Consider the following 18,945-nt stretch of genomic DNA (forward strand, 5'->3'; position numbering starts at 1 on the left):
GCTGAGCCAAAAAGCCTTTGAAGCAGCTCCAAGAGCAGCTGGACTGCTGAGGCTCTTGTGCTTGTGCTTCCCAGCGTGATACAGGGGACGCCCGCACTGTGAGGGAGGAGGAGGGATGAGCGCTCTCGCTAGGGCACTTTGTTTTATTTCTTCGTGAGCTCACGAAATAAAGCTTAACTCACAGAGTACGTTGTCCTGTAAATGTCAAGCTTTCTCTCCCGTACTGGGTTTCCTCTAACTGCTCGCAGTCGTTCCATCTCTCCGTGCTTGGTTTTCGTAGGAGCTTGGAACTCCTGCTCCAGTGGCAGTCAAGGGCTGAAGGTTGAGCTTTTAGCAGAGAGCCCTAGCTGTTGAGTTGGCTTCCCTGTGCGATGGACCTTTTCTCCTGTCGCTGCGGTCCCCCCCTTCTCGCCCCAGTGTCCCCATACCCCCCACCCAAGACTCTGGTGTCGGGGACCGTTTCCTCCCGCTCCTGCTCTCCCAGGCGCTACAGGGAGCACTTTTGGCCCCCAACGTTCTACGGGGCCGTTAACAGTCTCTGAGCAGAAGTTGCTGGAGCAAACGGCTGCCGGGGCGGCCTCTCCCCCGCGGCAGCAGCGCAGCCCGGCGCGGCACCCTCAGCGAGAAGCGAGAAGGGAATCGCTGCCACAGAGCGGCCCCGAGCGAGCCCGGCCTGTCAGGCGGCGGAGCCCCGCGGGCGGCGGGCCCGGCTGGCGAGCGGGGGCATGGCGGCGCGGAGCCAGGCCTCCCTGCGGCGCCGGCTGCAGAGCTCGCAGGAGGCGCAGCAACGCCAAGCGGTGCTGGTGCGGAAGCTGCAGGCGAAGGTAAGGAGCGGGGGCACCTGCCCGGGGGGGAGCTGCCCGGGGACGGGCCGCGGTGGCGGGGCCGGGGTGCCCGGGCCGCCCGCGCCGCGCTGAGAGGGGACTCGGCGGCGGCGGCGGCGGCGATCTCGGGGGGCGAACGCGCGGCCCCAACGGCGCCCTCCCCGGGGCTGCTGCGGGCGGGACGGCGCCGAGCCCGGAGCTCGGGGGAGGCCCCGGGAGCCGCCCTGCTCCGCCCGGCCTGCTGGGCGCCGTCACACACACACACACACAGACACACGCCCCGAGCCCCTCGTCAGGTCTCTCCCGTCCTTAACTAAAGATGCCGGGCTTGCCAACGCCTTTGTTTGGCCAGGTGAGCAGGGGGCTGTCCCAGAGGTAGGAGTCAAGCCGGCGGCGGTGGTTTCGCGTGGCCCCGGACAGAAGCAGGCAGCTCTGGCCTGGTCGGCCCGGGGCGCAGGAGCGCCGGCAGCGAAGAGGGTGCCGGCCCCGGGCGGAGGGTCGGGGCAGTGTCCGACGGTGGTCACGGCGTGGCTGGAAGCTCCTCCTGCTTTCCTTGCCCGTGCTTGTCTTCTGCAGCTGAACAGACACCCGCGTTCTGCAGCGGCTGTGCAGGGCTGTGGTCAGAACTGACTTGACTTGCTACTTAGTGAAACGCAACTTGCAAAACTCATTTCTCTAACTTCAAGGACCCGCTGGACCTTGAGCCCGTTGGAAGGACTGATCTGGGGGACGTAGTGGCCATAGGCCAGGCACGGCTCTCTAAGGCGCTCTCGTCATTCTGTTTGCCACCTCTGTCTTAGGATGAGCAGATAGCAGTGCGTGTAAAAGACACCCTGTCTCCTGTATTCTTTAATCTTAGATAAGGTGAAGCTTCCCTATGTCGTAACGACTTCTTGTTGACGGGATCGGCAGCACTGTGAAATGTGCTCTGCTTGGGCTGTCAAGACCTGCAGAAAAGCGAATGCAGGAGGGGCCGCGTCTGCTACAAGCCACATTCGCTCACCTTCATTCTGTGTGCCCATCTAGGTACTGCAGTACCGGACTCGGTGTCGAGAGTTGGAGCAGCAAGTGCAAGCAGGAGGGGTGAGTGTGCAGGTTGCTAACTAACGATAGCGTACGTAGCATTCGCTACCGCAGGCAAAAAGCTCCCCAGAGCAACGGCAGAGGGAAACAAGCGTTTGCTGCCTGAGGCTTTAAAGAAGCGCTGCAAGGCTGCCCGGCCGTCTTTTGTCCAGCTGCCGTTCTTAGAGCAGCCAGTAATCCCAGAAATGCCGGCCCGGAAAACCCGATCAAGAAGGATTGTAACGTTGTGAAGGAGTGCTTTATTGCTGGAGTAAGGTTTGTCCTAGGTCTCGGGAGAGGGCTCTACTGCCTGTTAGGTTCTGTGGCTGTCTCTGACAAAGACTTGGTTGAAACATGGCGTGTTGGAAGGCAAGAATGCTGGCGTTCAACATACAGAGCTGGCTCTGTGCTTTTCCTTCTGCTTCACGGCCAAAGTCAACCTAGGAAACGAAGGGTAGGAGAGTACTCCCAGGCTTCAAGTCTGAGTGAGCACTGGCGGTCATGAGCTGAGGATACTTAGCTGTGAGAGTGCAACGGCGGGAGACTGAGGAGAGCTGCTCACGCTGAGTAACACCCTTCCCCTCCCTTCCTCTCCCTAGTCGTGACACTGTTAAGCCTGGAGGAAGCCACGAGCTCCTGAGATACCAAAGAAATGGAGGGGAAAGCCACGGATGCTAACAGTAGTGAAGGGTCCACAAGAATTTGACTCAGCATTTCCTTTCTTCTTAAGGGATCCCTTCCAGGCAGGTGGGAAGCCAGAGAAGCCCGCGACCGGGAGAAAGCACTGCTTCAGTTGGAAGAGGAGCATCAAAGGTAAAAGGAAGAAGTGTTAACCTCACACATGGTATCCTGGATGCTCGCGGAAGCGAGGGAAGACCTGTCAGCGCTACCTGGTCTCCCCAAGGGAAGCAGTCGGGCAAGCCGTTTGGAAAGGAGAAAGGTCCACAATCTGTTCTGTGCCACAGGAATAGTGGTGTGTGCCGAATGGCTCTGTTTGGAGCGGGGGGTTGTTCTGGGTGACCTCCAAAGGTCCCTTTCCAGCCTAAATTATTCTGTGTCTCAGTCGGTGAGCTGCTCAGCAGAGCCTGGGTTTAGGTTGAGAATCAAGCCCCGACATGCTGAGCATTCCGTGGCGCAGGAGTTGTCCTCTTTGGGTTCGCTCGAATAGCATATCCTGCGCTTGGATCAGAGCCTTCCAGTAGAGCACTTGGCACCACAGGCATCTTCTGCCGCATTGCTTTCCCTGCTTTTCTTTTTCCCTCGGCCCCAGAGATAAATGGTGTGTGGTGTAAAAGGCACCTGTGTGCTGTGTTACGTATGTTGCAAGCTAAGGTGGGAGAAGCCCAGCTCCTGTTTTGATCCAGAAACTGAGTTCTGTGCTTGTTCGCAGGGCAGCGGTTCTCTCCATTTAGTTCATGAATTTAGTTTCCTGGGTGGGATATTAGCCTGTGGTCCCAAAGTCATTAAGCTGCAGTGCCTGACCTCTCAGCTCTCAGTTGAAAGTTGCGCATCAAGCTGTTTCCCCTCTGTGTATGGCGCTGTCTTTGTGGTGTGCAGTTTACTGGATCAAGAAGGTGGGGGTCTTTGCTACAGGTCTTACACAGTGTATAGGACAAGGACAGGGAGAGGCTGAACGGGAAGGTGAGGGCAGTGCTGGGTAGAACATGAGTTTGCCATAGCAGGGAGATCTTTCTTAATCCTAGAAAGCACTTTTCCTGCCTCTCGGTTTGACAACCAAGTCAGCGTTGAAGGAGCTGGAAAAGCACGGGGATGCTGCTTGTGGATAGCAGTTGTGCCGTGACCTCATCGCTGTTTCTCCTTTGCCAAGGTGTGAGACTCTGGCCGAAGTGAACGCTGTCCTGCAGGAGCACCTAGGTAAAGCGACTGAGGTTAATTCAGCCCTCAAGGAAGATGTTGGGAAACTGACGGCGGATTGGATGAGGGCCCGGGAGGAGCTGGAATTGAAGGCGAGCGAACGGCGCAATGAACGTGAGGTAAGGATAGGCTACGGGAATGTCAGACGTGATGCCCAAGCGGAATGGGAAGGCATTTTATTTCTGGCACGGAGGACTTGCTGTGTGAAAGTTGTGGCTGCCTTGAGGACGTCTTGGTGTTGCCTGGCCAAAGACAGGGGTGTGAGATGGAGGAGGGTCAGCAAATCGTGGTGCTGGAAGACGCCCCCCCCGGCTGTGACCATACTGCTCAGTCTTCAAGGCAAATGCTTGCTGCTGCTGGATGCCGCAGGGCAGTCAGACGTGAGCGCTCGTCCTTTTAGTAGTTCCTAAATCTCTGTCGACAGCAGTGGAGACCGGAGAGGTCTGTGTCTTTTCACATTCAGAGCAGCCAACCGAAGAACAAGACAGGCCTCCCTTACCAAGAGTGTCTTGCAAGCAAATCTGACCCTGGTCTTGGAGGGGCTTGTTTTTGTCTTCCTCCACCAAGACTGTTAGACATCTCTGCAAGGCAAGATGACAAATCATGATCGGTTTGCTTTGCCGATACCCACTCCTGCAGGAGAAGCGTGGGTGTTTCCTTCCTTGAGGTCAGGTGACGAGTCTGCTGGGGGATGCTTCTGTGGTGCCTCTTCGGCCCTTGATACCCCTGTTGGAATTGTTATGAAAGGAGACCCGGTGATGGTGGTTGTACTCTCTCCTATCTGCACGACTTGCAGAGTGACGGCGAAGGCTGAATTGGCATTTCTTTTTGTCTTTGCATGTTTAGCTTTATGACAGCTACTTAAAGGGTGAACGTAACCGCCTACTCAGCCTGTGGCGTCAGGTGGTGACCTTCCGCCGTCACTTCCTGGAGATGAAGACTGCCACTGACCGGTGAGTAGAAGTTAAGGCTGGATCCCTTGCAGGAAAACTGTAGCTTCCCTTCTCACCTGCTTTTTGAGCCTCGATGTTACGTTAGTTGCGGCTACAGATATGATTTCTCCTTTGGTAGCCTGAAGCCATGCCATTAAGCGTGCCTTAGGCTGTTTTCGGAATCATTTTGTTTGATGCTGGTTTTCAGATAAAACCGAGGGGCTCGGGCTCTAAGCAGTGCAGAGGCCCTGAACGGATGAACTTGACTGTGGTGCTGTTTGGGCACATTAACACGGACACAGGCGCACGTGGACACATTGGAAGAGCCTCACCAAAGCTGTGCATGCAGCACCTAGCGCGGTCCCTTTTATAGAGTGACGAAAATCTGCCTTAAATCTCACTTGCGTTCTTTTCCCCCTGCTCCTGATGGGAAGATCATTCATGGATACCTGTTTTTGTCCTTCTCCTTTCCAGCTTACATTTATTCTGGTCAGTTTGCATCCGCTTATGCCTCTACCAGCATTGTTGAGAGAAAGGATAGCTTCTCTACCCTGTTACTGCATTTGTCCAATTTATTTTGCTTAGTTTGATACCTCCTTTTTAGGATTGCTTTCTTGTTCTTGGGCTCTCTGAGGTTCCTTTCTCACAGCTGCAAACAAAAATCGTGTAGCCGTAATAGTACGTTCTTCTGGTGTCAGCATGCAATTTCAAACGCTGGGTTACCGTCAGCCATTTACCTTATCTGATGGTAAGCTTTCCTTAATGTGTAGAGTATGCCTGAGCTACTAGTTAATCCTTCTGGCTGTGCCATCGATTTCTTCTTATCTCTGAGGAGAAAACAGAGTCGTTCCTCAACCATCAAAGAGACCCGTTGCTCAACTCTCAAGATGCGTCCTGATCCCAAAGTGTCAGATGAATGATTCGTCCCCGGTGAAGATGTCATCTTTCCTGCCAGCTTTTACGGTTGCACAATTCCGTGCTTGAAAAGTGAGTCAGCTGATAAAGATGGTGGTGTGAACGTTCTCTCTTTCTTTATTCTCCTTCAGAGATTTGTCAGAGCTGAAGGCCGAGCAAATGAGGCTTTCTGGATCTATACTTGTAAACTGCTCCCGCCTAAACTCCGGCATGCAGCGCTGGGAGTCCGTCCCTCTGGGTAGACCTGTCCTAAAGGATCAGGCGCAGCAGCAAGCGGACCAGGAAAGAAGCCAGAGGACTTGGGAAGTGATGTGCTTACAAGCCAAGGGGGACCCGGAGAAGGAGGAGCTTCAGGACAGGTAAACGTGTTTTAAACTTTGGAAGGAGTCAGCATCCCTGGAGGTCTTTAGAAGACATGTAGATGTGGTGCCTGGGGACATGGTTTAGTGGTGGACCTGGCAGTGTTAGGTTTCCGGTTGGGCTCGATGATCTTAAAGGTCTTTTCCAACCTGCATGATTCTGCGATGCTATGCTCTTGGTTTTGGAAAGGAGAATGTTTTCACACGAAAAACTTGTTTGTCCCTTCCCCTTCTCGTAGACTGAAGGACTTAGCTGCACTTGAAGGAAAACAGTCATTATCACAGAGTGAGTTGGTAGTCGCGAGAGAGACACTGGAGGAATGGCGTCTTCAGAGGGATCTGCTGAAGCGCGAGAAACAGGAGCTTACAATGGCCCTGGAAAAGGTATGGTCACCTTACTCCTAGGCAGCACTTGTGGGAGAGGGAGTTGTGATAGCAGGACCGCCACCGGTGCTGTTTCTGGCAGTAGAAGAGAGGGACAATGTTGTTCTCCTTCTTGGAAAACGGTGATCGGATCACACAGGCTCGTGGGTGTAGTCAGTCCCCAGGTGCCTGCTGGGCACGCTGAATTGGGAGTATGTCGGCAATGCGAAAGGGGATCTGGAGTCGCTGCTTGAAGTCAGGGATTTTCCTGTCTTTGTTTTCATGTTGTTCTGCTGTCTCTTCAGGCAGAGCAGTCAGTAGCAGAGTTGACAGGGGCTCTGAATAAGCTGCGTGCTGAAGTAGCTGATCTACATGTTGGAGCCGCGAAGGTGAGCAGTATTCATGAAGCTCTCGCCTTGGATAAAGTGCAGCTGAAGAAACTTGTGTTGCTCCTTTTTCTGTCCAAGCCAAACCTTCTTCATAGGAAATCTTACTGTATTTTATTTCCTCTGTGCTTCTGCGATTGTAGCTGGAGCAAGAGCACGATCTTCTGTCAGGTAAAGTGGCCGAGATGGAGAGAGCAAAGATCTCTGACCAGGAGAGGCTGAACCTGTGTGAAAGAACAAACGAAGAGCTCTGCGCAGAGAAAGCCCGCCTGGAGCAGCTGCTGAAGAAAGCAGAGGAGCACCAGGAGGGGCTGCAGGCAGAGCTGAGGATGCTGGCAGAGGAGAAGGCAGAAACCCAAGATAAACTCAATGAGGTGAGACCAAAAACCTAGTGCTTTCCGGGTGGGCTTTTGGCTGCTTGGCTCAGCGGGGCTCTGTCTGTTGGATTCTGCAGTGTTTTTGTCAAGGAGACGCTTTCCATTTGTTCGAGCCTAGAGAGCGGGACAAAGCTGCAAGTCAGTGTCTGCTGTCTTGTACTGCTGAGAATGGGAATGACGTCCTGACATTGTTGAAGTTGTCTTGCAAGCCATACACGCAGCTTTGAATTGCTCGAGCCTCTTCAGGCCTTGAGGAAGAGGATGAGAAATAGGCCGTGTGACTCTGGACTACCTGATTTTCAGTACAGTGGAAAAAGAGCTTGGGAGAATCGTATCGCTGGAGGAGACTAGGGAGTTTGCCATCATTTCAGTGTCAGTTTCATAATGTACAACCTTGGGTATTACGGGATAACTTTGAGAGGAGAATTGTTTGTTTCGGATGGTCTGTTCTCTGCTAGACAGTCTTGGTTTTCGAGTTCGTGGTATGTTTGGCAAATACCCAGCAGAGGTGTTATACTGAAGACAAAAGCTAAAAAAACATGGTTACTCTTCAAGCTTGAATACCAGCAAGGTATATTAGACGACTTCTTTGTGTAAGACAAGGAAACAGTATTGTTGACGTGAACTCCTGTACCAATAGAGTCTACCATCTCTTTGGCCACATCAGCCAGACTTTCATAAATCACTAACTGATGCTGCCACCACGAGGGCTGTTTCCCTGACAAGCGTCGCCTCATTGCATCCAACTGCTTTACACGCTCAAGTAGGGGACGCTTTGATCTTTTCTTTTTTTTTTTTTTTTTTTTTTTTCTTTTCTCCCTCCCCCCCCCCCCCCGAAGGAGAAAACGTGTATTTTCACTTTCTTCAGCAAGCCAAGTTGCTTCTGCTCAAACTTTCCTGAACATTTCCAGCAACAACTTGAATAGATTCTTAGAGCATTTTAGTTTGCAAGGGGGCAGTTCTGGAAAAACGCAGTGTTTTTGCATGAAAACACGTAGTCTGGGGTATGTAGGTTTGTCCTGAAGGAGCTGTCCGGACCCCGGCAACCCAGTAGGGCCTTACGCGTCGCTTTCAAGTTAACAGTGCCAGCGCCTTCTGGCAGCCCCGGGTATTAGTGCGGTATAGAGCAGATGCTCTGAAGCTTTCAGCCCAAAGTACAGGAGCTCCTTCTCCTCGAGCTGATTCAGAAGTGGCACTGGCTGGCTCTGCATAGAAGCCCAGAGAACGGACTCTAACTGTATTTTGTCCCGCTTTCAGGTTTACCGCCAGCAAGAGTCATCTAGCAGTGGTCTGGAGCAGTTGCGCCAGGAGTCCTCTCGCCAAGGGCATGCACTGGCCAGGGTGTCCAAAGAGAAGGAGTTGCTGGTGCGTGAGAAGGCTGCCCTAGAGGTGCGACTGGCAGCCGTGGAGCGGGACAGACAAGGCCTTTCAGAGCAGCTGGCAGAGGCCAGGTAAAGGTGGGGAGGAGACCCTAAGCAGGACGTTATTTCATGTCTGGAATTATAAAGGTGGTAATCATTACACGAGGATTGATTGCATCCAGTGCTTTTCAGATGTTTTCACCTTCCACGGGCAGAAAATGGAGGAATCTTGAGAAAAAACCCCAAACAGTATCCCATGATTTGAATGGTATTTGCCTGAGAGCTAAAGCTAACAAAGCTCTCCTGAGCCTTGGGCTCGCGTTTATGCCCCTTGCATGTTCCTCTGTGAAATCCAAAGCAAGCCAATATAATTCCTCGGTATCTGGCACCTTGGCTCTGCATTGAGTAATAATTAAACCACGCAGATGTTTACTGAAGCCTGAAGCTTCTCTCTGGGTTTGGTTTCTTGTTCTGTGCATCGGAACACAGATCTTTCCGTATCGAGTAGTTTGAGGTGGGATCTTCAGACTTCAAGGCTATTACACGCGGTGCCCAGTTATTGGGCTGTAGCAACTGTTCCTGCCAGATGTTGCTCTCAAGAGCCTTTTGTTGTCGCAGTTTGGGACTCGGTCTTTTCTGTTCCGTTTTAGAGACTGACTTTGATTTATCCTTAAAAGGGAGCGTAGTGGCTTTGGACTGCCAGCGACTGGCGTAATCAGAAATGTGTGCTTGTTCTCCTTCCCAAAGCTACATCCTCCATTGTCCATCCAAGTGGGTGAAATCCTACATTTGTGGGGTTTATTGTTGTACCACTCGGGTGCCCCTTTCCCCTGAGGGACGTTAACCCTGATTGCATCCCTGTACGAGTGAGGCAGTGCTGTGTATTGTAGGAACCCGGCAGGCAGGACGCCGGTTAGATCAGGGAGGTGACTGCACCCCCTGGTTCCAGAATCCTGCGTGTGGTACGCAGCAGTTGGCTGAAGTCTATGGATGCAACAGTTTGCCTCTGCAGTACCACAACTTCCGTTTTAAAGAGCGACCAGTCATTTGCGCTACCGCCTACTTAGTTAGCAACGCTTAAAGAAAAGTAGCAAGTTTTTCTCTTGAACTTGCAACAGTTTAAACTGCAGGATAGCTGCCTCTCCTTTCAGGTAGCCCTTGTTCTGATAACATCTAGTTGAAGTTTCTTACAAATGCTGCTGCAAGCATGAGATTTTACTACGCCGTCCGATGTCTTTCTTTGGTCCCTTCTGAAGATAGGGAGTCTGGAAAATGACCTACCTATACCTACACTGCAAGCAGCATTAAAACGTCACGAGTCAGCCAGGGAAATACTCTGATTCTGTCCCCCTGCAGAGCAACTTGGAAGTGCAGATGAGAGGAGGAGGGCTGTGAGCAGAGGCTGGGCTTTGGCTGGCACAGACTTTGTGGGCACAGCTACCCGTGTGTCACAGATCAGACACCAGCAATGTAAGATTCGGCCGTTGAGATCAAATTCGGCTGGGCTTTCTGAGTTACCCTAGGTCATCCGTAAAGCCTGGGCACTCCCTCGGAGGGGCCTGCATTGCTGCTCTAAATGGCAGAAGTAGGCTTTCTGTATACCACTTTCCACGCAACCGTGCTCAGGAGTGGGGATCTTGAACCGCTTCTTGCTGGAATAACTGCCTGTGGGTGTCAGGAGCAAGAAACTCACTTCTCTCCGTATTCTCAACTTGCAGGTCAGTGAAGGAGACCCTGGAATCCAGCCTGTTTGAGGCTCAGCAGCACTCATCTCAGCTGGAGATCTCCCGGCATCAGCTTGAAATCCAGCTTCACGCAGTCGCGCAGGCCAAGGAGGTGATCCAAGGTGAGAGCCTCGTGTGCTTTGTTTCTGGTGATCCCCCTGCCTACGAAGATGGTATAAAAACAGCTGTCTGTCCGCAGTGCTTCTGAGGAGTGAAGGAGCTGGAGACAGATCCCTCCTACACTGCAAGTCAAATGGCTTGAGGTTAGTGAAGTCAGAACCACTGTCTGCGCAGGCTCTGAATCTTGCCGTTTGCCGTGTTTGCAGGGGAAGTGAAGTGCCTTCAATGTGAGCTGGAAGCGGAGAGATCTCTAAGGAGGCAGGAACGGGAGCACATGGCACAACGGCTCTTGCAGACAGAACGGCAGTATGAGGCTGCCCTCAGACTTCGGCAAACTGATCATGAAGCGGAAATGAACAAGCTCCTGCAAGACCTGGTAGGAAACAGTACGCTTTTGAATTCTTCCAGCAAGCTTTGTGGGCTGGCTTTAGAAGGATAATAGCCTGAGTGTGGCTGCCTGAAATGGCAGCAACCATCTGTCGCAGGCCGCCCGTTGCGGCCAGGCAGCAGAGCCAAGGGCTTGTACTTGAAGGCCCGTGAAGACCCAGCAGACTGTGCTGGGATGGTCGATGCAGCCACAGATTCAGTGTGGGCGTAAGACGAGTTCAACAGAAGGTTGGGTGGTCCCCCCGCAAAGCCTGGCAGCCCAGGGGTAGGATCTTAGCAGACTCCCGTCTGCCGTGAAGTAGACTCCTAACATTCCCGCCAACTGCAGTCACGGGAGCTTTGTTCCTTTCTTTCTGTCCTTTCATGGTTGGCAGAGGTCTTGTCTTTGGGCTTAAAGCGTATGGAACAGGCCCCTCATTCCTGGGGCTTGAGTTCGTGGCCTGTCTTGTGGCTAGGGCGTCGGGGTAGTGGCCTCCTTCTCACCCTGCAGTCCATCTGCGCCTTTTCATTGACGAGAACGGAGTTGGGCTTTGAAAATAGAGACTCTGAGAATAGCGAGAAATCCCGAGGAGAGAGGTGCTAGGGAACAGGCAGCCACCAGAGAGGGGAAGGTAACGTCTCCTCTTCCTCCACCTGCTGACCCTCCTTTTAAGTTCCTTGGTAGGACATGAGTTATGGAGGGCACAAAGCCACTGCTGTGCACTGTTGAGGTGGGGGTTTGTGGGAGGGAGTATTGTGAGGAGCTTGGCTGGGACTCCATCTTGAAGTCTTTTCCTCCCCTCATCAGGCAAGCGAGTGGGAAGGGCACCATTCAGAGCTAGAGGAGATGCTGGAGCGATGGGAAAAGGAGAAGGCAGAGACAGAAAGGGAGCACGAGAAGAAGCTGTTTGATATGAAGCAGAAAGTTGCCACCATGCAAGCTCAACAAGAGGAGGAACGAACGAGAGTTGAAAATGCCAAGCAAGAGGTAAAGGCCGTGAAGGGGGAATTTGTGTGGGTTTTTTTACTCTTCTGGGCTCCTTATTGGCAGTGCTTCTCTGGACACTGTGGAAATGCCACACATTTTTCCTGTTAGGTGACTAAGAGTTTGTTGGAGAGTCAATCACAGATGGACCGTGGATGGACCACGTTTTTGCTGCCAATCTCACTTAGGAACCTGTGCCTCCAAGGGGGCAGATAATGACCCAGGAGACAAGCAGCACGGTGCTTCGAGAACGTGGGAGCCCGTCACTCTCTGAGTCTTACCACACAAGTTTTGTATGGGAAGTTTAAAGCCGTCCTCTCTTTATTTCTGTGCAGGCCCCGCCAGAACAGGAGCGTGAGAAGAAGAATGCTTTCCTAGAGACGCTGCTCCAAACTCGGGGAGAGCTAAGAGAAGCCTGCCAGCAGCTGGAGCAGCTCAGGCAGGAGGTGGAAGAGCGGCGAGAGAATGGGCAGGTCAGTCTGACTGGTAGGGTGGGCTGAAGGAACAGGCCGCTGGCAATTGGACATAAGCTGAGAGAAGCTGAGAGAGCCAGGAAACAGAGTGAAGGGCAGGAACAAGGGAATGAAAGATAAGCCCTGCGCCTGGGGAGGCAAGGCCTACTGCAGGCACTGCAAGCAGCACAGAGCCCGGTAAGCGCCAGAGATCAGCAACAGCAAGGAAGGGTTACAATGGAAGCAGAGCTGGGTGGAAAAGCAGAAAGAAGTGGCTGAATGAGTGTGATTTTGAGAGAGAAGGAGAAAAAAGCTGGATCTGATGGCAGGTCCCGGTAGCTTGCTCTCCATTTGTGTTTACAGAACATCACGGAAAAGCTGCAGGCAGAACTGCAGGAAAGTCAGAGTAAGATCAAGGCCGTGGAGAATAGGCACAAGGAAGAAATGCAAACCGTCACAGAGGAAATGAACAGCCTTCTTCAGCAGAGGGATGCTCTACAAAAACAGGTGACTGAAACGGCCATAGCTACTCCGGTCATCAAACAGGTGAAGTGTCTCTCCACTTCTTGCCTTTCCACTGCAGAGCAGCAGGCTGGTGGGGTAGTCCCTCTGACTGCCATCATACTGTGGTCTCCATCTCAGCTGGTCTGGAGGAGACTTTACCGGCCAGCTGAATGGACAGATGGGCTAGTCCTTTTGCCTGTTTGCCAGCAATCATCAGAATGGATTTCTGCTGGTCTTGGTTTTTAAGGTGGTTTTTCAGATGAACGTGGTGACCCACTGAGCTTTTTAAACAAGTCGGCTGTATCCATTGTGAATCTGGTACTCTCGTGACAGGGTGAAATTTCAAGTTGTTCTTTCCTCACAGTACATGATACGGCTGACAGTGACAAGCCATAGTCTTTGACTGCTTTGTTAGGTTTTACTTGTGGTGGAAGAGTTGACATCTCAGCTAGCAGCCTCCGAAGAGTCTCTAAAGGAGGAGGCCATGCGTCTGCAGCAAGAGGTGGCGTCTTTGGAGAGGAAACTCGAGAGCACTGAGAAGCAAAGGAAGGATGTCCTGGTGAGGCTGGCAGATGCTGCAAAGGGCCATTTCTTACCTATTTTTTGGCCTTCTGTTAATAGTTCTAAGGAGCAACTTTTTCCGGTGGAGAGCTGATTTTGGGTGGTCTTGTACCGGTTCAGTCCAAATCTGAGCAGACACAGAGTACGCAAATGCTGACCAAGTTTCCCTCACTTCCCGCTTCCTTCCAGTCACCGTTCCTTGTTTCCCAGACGTTTGCTCTCCTGCCAGGCCATGTAGCTGAGTTAGCAGGGTCATCGCCTTGGGTAGGAGAGGACAGTCCAGAAAGGAGAGGTCGTTAAGATGACCGATAGCACAAACTATGTGGAGAGACCGCTACAGGAGCAGAAGAGTGTCATTTATACCAGCGGTTGTTTTCTGGTTTACCTTTTCCAATTGCGTTCTTCTGAATAAGCAGGGAAAGATGCTGTAGTCATGTAAAAGTCAGTTATGATTCAGGGTGTCTGTTTTCCTCAGTGCTGATGATTTCTGCCCTTGAACCTTTAGTCAAAGGAATTTTCAAACTTGTCTCTATTTACATTGCATGGTTTGGGCGATCATTGGTGTCCAAATCCATATTTAGATTTCCAAATATCTGTATCTGGAAAAAGGGGTGAGGAGGCAGAGTTAGCTAATAATAGAAAGCTGTTCAACATTGCCCATCTGAGAGCAGACAGTGGGGGAAAAGAGAGATATTTGAGAAACAAAAGTGCTGATCCAGATCCATAGGAATGCCTGCCAGGGGAAATCTAGTCCCGATTTCCAACAGTGGGAATGCCAGCCCGTCACCTGACCGTTACTCCTTCCAGAGGGGACAGCGGGGTTCCAGAGGGTGGTACCATGAAAACTCCACACAGTAGAGGCCCAAAACCCCCCCAAGCCCCCCCAAACCAAATGGAAATCCCATGCTGGGGTTGTTCTCTCTTGCCTTCCTCCCTAGCAGAGACAACATCGTCATGGCACTGCCTAAATCATGCCTGGTCTGGACTTTAGATCCTGGCTGCAGTTCTGGCAGCTCCTCCCCAAAAGAACACGCTAGAGCTAGAAGAGGCTCAGAGAAGGGCAAACAGGAAGATGGGACTGGCTGAGTAAGCTGGCAAAGACGCAGCCGAAAGGGTGGCGCAGGCAAGGTCTACAACATCCCGAGAGGCAGGGGGAGGGGGGGCAGCCCTTGACTGCCGCTGGAGCAGGAGTTCCAAGCTACTACGAAAACCAGACCTATATGGATGGAATTATTGAATCTTTTCCTCGCTGTTTTGCAGCATGAACGGGACAGGCTGCAAGCAGTTAAAGAAAAACTGGTACGAGAGATAAAACTTCTTCAGGAATCAGCCACAGCCTCTGAGACCCGAGCAAATACAGCAACGGATACGAATCACTGCCTTGAACAAGAACTTCAGACTGCATTGTCTGTCTTGAAAATGAAAACCGAGGAAGTGGAAACGCAGTGGGAGAAAATGCAGACGCTCCAGAAAGACGCGGCACAGGGAAAAGCTTTGCAGGAGACTCTCCCTCATCTGACTGCCATCCTGTCAGAGAGGGAGGGAGAAATGAAGTTGTACCAGGAAGAGGTGAGAACGCCGGAAGACCAGCAAGCAATGCAGAAAACTACTCTCGATCAGGTTATTAAGGACATAACAGAGAAAAACCAGAAGATGGAATCCCAGCAAGAACGGATACGGGACCTGGAGAAGCAGCAAGAAAAACAAAGGATTGCTGTCAGCAAGATGAGCAAAGAGCTGGAAGAGAGAGGCCTGGAGATCAGATCCCAGCAAGAACGGATACGGGAGCTCTAGAGAAGCAGCGAGAAATGCAGAGGACTGCTGTCAGCAAGATGAGCAAAGAGCTGGAGGAGAGAGACCGGGAGATCAAATTCCAGGAGGGGAAAATAGCGATTCTAGAACAAGATGGTGCATCACAAGTGAGAAATCTGCGGGTGGATCTTGATCATCTGAAAGGAACCTTGGAGGAGAGAAACTTGGAGCTTATGTCTCTGACTCAGCAGATCCAAGAACTGGAAAGGGAGAGAGAACAGGTGAAATCTCTGCACGCAAGCCTCGAACACCTGAGGGCCGCTCTTAAGGACAGAGAGAGCGAGTGTGATTCTCAAAGGCATCAGTTAAGACTCTTGCAGCAGTACAAGGAGCAGCAAGAGGGATACCTGCAAGAGCTTCACGGTAAAGTAGAAAAGATGACACTTGCTTTGTCTCAAAAAGATCAAGAGCTTGAGTCACAAGAAAAGCAAATCCAGGAAGCTGAAGAAGTCACGGAAATGCAGTTAAGGACTGTCCGTGACCAACTGGAGCAGGCCTTAGAAGCCTTAAAAGAAAAGGACAGACTCATAGACACCCAAAAGCAACAAACAAGGAGCTACGAGGGAAAACCAGGAGAACAGCTGAAGGTCTTACGCAGAGACTTAGAAGACGCTACGGCAATACTGAAAGAAAAGCATTTCATGGTTGAATCTCAGAAGGAACGGATTGCGACCTTCCAAAAAGCAGAACAAGACTCTGGAGAGCAGAAGGAAATTCTGCAGCATCTGGAAGCGGCCCTAAAGGAGAAAGAGCAAGAAATTGTATCCCTTAGAAAGCCATGTGAGGCACGCAAGGAACAGGAGGAAAAGCACGGAGCTGAGCAAACAAATCTTCAAGGGACAAAACTGACTCTGAAAGGAAGAGAGAGAAAGAAAGATAGGGGTTCTGGAGGAGGCTACCTCTAGGCTTGAGACCAAGGCTCAAGGTGAGCAAAAAGAGTTAGAAGAGGAAATAAGAGCTCTTTGGGAAGATCTCCAGCACGTTCAGCAGACTCTGGCAAGGAAGGATGAAGAGATCGAGTACCAGAGAGACAGAGTCAGGTATTTCGAGAAGACTCTGTCAGGGAGAGAACAAGAGCTTAGGCGGCAGAGCGAACTCCTGAAACAATTAACGTCAGCTTTGCGATGGAAAGATGAGGGGGAGACCCTACAGAAACAAATCCAGAAACTCCAGAAATGGGAGGAAGAGGAAGCCGAGAAGAGGAGGGTTCTCCAGGAGAGAGACCGTTCCTTGCAAAGGCAGAAGGAGCTAACCCAACAACTGGAAGATGAGCGGAAAGCAAAGGGGGAAGAATTGGAGCGTGCGATTGCTATCTGGAAGCAGACTGAAAGCGGAGAAGTCAAATGGAAAGAGAAGGCACAAGCACTGACTCTTGCCCTGACCAAGAGTGAAATGGCCAATGGGACTCTGAGGGGAGAAATAGCCGTCCTGCAGAGTATGGTTTCAGAGAGGGACACGGACTGGTTTCATCACGAGGTAGGCAGCGTGATTGATCATCAGTCAACTAAAATGTCTATAAAGGATTCTAATGACGGTTCCCATCAAGATATGGGAATTTATGTTCCTGTCAATCTATGACCAGCTTGGCCACAGAAACTATGGCTGCAGCCAGCAGGCTTGCCTGTCTGTGTAGCTCCGGCCAGAGACCATTCGCCTGCTAGAATGTTTTCTGTCCAGCCCAGAACTACTGACAGAACTACGGAGCTTGCTGTTAAAATTAACTCCAGGCCAAAAGCTGGGGATGGCTAGTTGGTTCTCTCCTATCTAGGCAAGCTTAGCCAACATGTCGTGGTTAGAATTTGGCGTGGAAAGGAAAGGGCACCGTTGACCAAACTAATGTACTAAACTTAGTCGAATTTTATAACGACGGCTGGAGAGCAGCTACGCTGATGGTGCTTAGAGGATGCTTTCAGACATGTAGATTGCTGAGGTACAGCTTTTCCAGTGTATTAAAAAGAACGGAATTCGTCCCGCCGCCTGATCGGGTTAAAGGCTTCGTTGCGCGTTCAGAATGTACTTGTGCCGCAGTCCAAAACGCATGAGGGCAAATTTGTGTGGATTTCTCCAAGGTGATCTGGAGGGGCCGCCCTAGGAAGAGAGTGTGTTGTTTTGGCCTGTGGAGCAGGAGGAGAAGAAGGGACTTAGCACTGTCCGTTCCTGGGTCTGGTCGCTCTCCGCAACGTGTTGCTTCTGGCCCTTCTAAGCTTTCTGTGGCACCAGCTCTCACAATCTCCTCTCTGTGTACCCAGCAGGCTACTGCAGAAGGGGAGCAGCTCTCCTGGCTCTCGGAGAAGAGACTCCTGTCGCAGCGGCTGGAACGTCTGCAGCGAGCAGTTGCAAAGCTGCAACTCGAGAAGACGGAGCTGAAGCAACTCAACGCTGAGCTCAGGAGGACTCTTGAGCAGGTGAAGCAGGCTTTCGCTGCCTCTGCAAAGCCTCACGGTCCTCTGGAACACAACACATTTCCACAGGCAGCACTTTGGCGTCCTCTGCTTGTTGCCTTCCCTCTCCCACTTTCCCCTGCGGACACTGGCTTTTGTATTTTCTCTCTCTTCTGGCACCCTATTGCCTTCAGAAACGCACATTCCCTCCGGTACCACCCTTCTTGCCCCAGTGTCCCCCTACAGACACATTTGACACTCTTGTGGCCAGGAGCTGTTTCCTCTTGCTTTCTCTTTCTCTTCCATAGTCTACGTCGAGTAGTCCTTTTTGCCCCCAACCTCCTCTGGTGCCATTAACAGTCTCGGAGCAGAAATCTCCTTGCCATGGTGTCCAGAGGTGCTGTTACTCCTTGTTTGGTGGCAGCACGTTTCCGTGACCCTTTCTCCCATCCAACGCGCAGGTGGAATGGGAGCGGAGGAGACTGAAGAGATATTGTAGAGGTCGGTCGCTGCCAGATGCGTGCGGCTTTTCTCTCTCTGACCAGCACAAGGTGCCTGCTTCTCGACAGGTGAGAACAGCATCGTACTCGGTGGGAGGAGGGTCTGGCCATACAGAGGAACAATGGCAAATCCCAGTGGCAGCAGCCCCCCAGGACACACCTAGTAGAGGTCGAATAGAGACCATGGCCCTGGCCAAACCGGAGACCAAAAAGAGATCCTTGCGTTTTCTTCACAGGAGGAGTCTCACACGTGCTGCAGTTGTCGATTAGCTGAGTTGCAGAAGCAGGTGAGGAGTGGGAAAGCTCTCATCAGTAGCTGCTGTGGCCGTACTGCTGGGCACGACTTCGCACCGTGCTACAGCCCGAGTTTGGTTTGGCTGTCAGGAAGCGAGTGCACCGGGCAGTGGAAATTGTCCCAGTGAAACTGGAATTGTTGATGATCTGAGCTGAGTTCAGGGCGCCTCTGGGACTCTGGGAACCTGTTGCTTCCCCTTCCACAAGGACAGCGTGTTTGTCAGGGCTGGAGTTAGCGGGTGCGTCTTCCCTGGCAGCCGGTACCGTGGGGCTACGGATGGTCCTAACAGCGTGGGCTTGTCTGAGCTCGGCCTTTTGCCTCTTTCAGGTGTCCCTTCTGCAGACGCAGCTGGCACAGGAACGAAAATACAAGCAGGACTATCCTGAGTGCTGTGCAAAGACCAGCCAGGAGCTGTCAGACCTTCACCACGAGCTGTCTCTTACTCCTTAGCAGCTGTGGTCAGGGAGCCCAAAGCTGCTGTTTTGGAAGCAGAGACTGGGAAGCTGGGTCAGCCTCTGAACCTTCTTTTCCTGTAGAGGAACAGCTGCTGCATCACAGGGTTCCTGTCCTGTGCCCTTCCCAGGAACGAATTCTGTTTTGCTGCGGGAAATGGGGGTGCATTTGTTCTGTTTGCATCTGGAAGCATCTCCTAGTGACAGTGGTTTTAAATGCGTTTTGGTTTTTTTAATAAAGGCAATTTTGCAGGAGTGCCCTTTTTCCGTAGGTGAAAGCGAGTGCTAGGTAAATCTGTGGCTTGGGAAAAGATGCTCCTAGTTTTTGACTTGCACAAG

At 51.9% G+C, this 18,945-nt stretch overlaps 1 protein-coding gene across 1 annotated transcript; it reads left to right on the top strand.

Moving 5' to 3' along the window:
- Positions 1 to 563: 563 nt before the first annotated feature.
- LOC129200863 (centrosome-associated protein CEP250-like) lies at positions 564 to 18,861 on the top strand. The gene is given in 23 exon segments (XM_054812108.1): positions 564 to 824; positions 1,851 to 1,907; positions 2,617 to 2,699; positions 3,715 to 3,880; positions 4,608 to 4,714; positions 5,740 to 5,967; positions 6,207 to 6,351; positions 6,636 to 6,719; positions 6,860 to 7,090; positions 8,351 to 8,544; positions 10,173 to 10,300; positions 10,505 to 10,674; positions 11,473 to 11,652; positions 11,985 to 12,122; positions 12,465 to 12,608; positions 14,427 to 14,954; positions 14,957 to 15,835; positions 15,837 to 16,454; positions 17,228 to 17,383; positions 17,821 to 17,928; positions 18,096 to 18,146; positions 18,482 to 18,589; positions 18,592 to 18,861. Coding segments are annotated over 23 exon segments (4,701 nt in total). The 5' UTR covers positions 564 to 725; the 3' UTR covers positions 18,691 to 18,861.
- The last annotated feature ends 84 nt before the right edge of the window (positions 18,862 to 18,945 follow it).

This window comes from Grus americana, unplaced genomic scaffold (assembly GCF_028858705.1).
Source record: "Grus americana isolate bGruAme1 unplaced genomic scaffold, bGruAme1.mat scaffold_581, whole genome shotgun sequence".
In the NCBI taxonomy this organism is placed as follows: Eukaryota; Metazoa; Chordata; class Aves; order Gruiformes; family Gruidae; genus Grus; species Grus americana.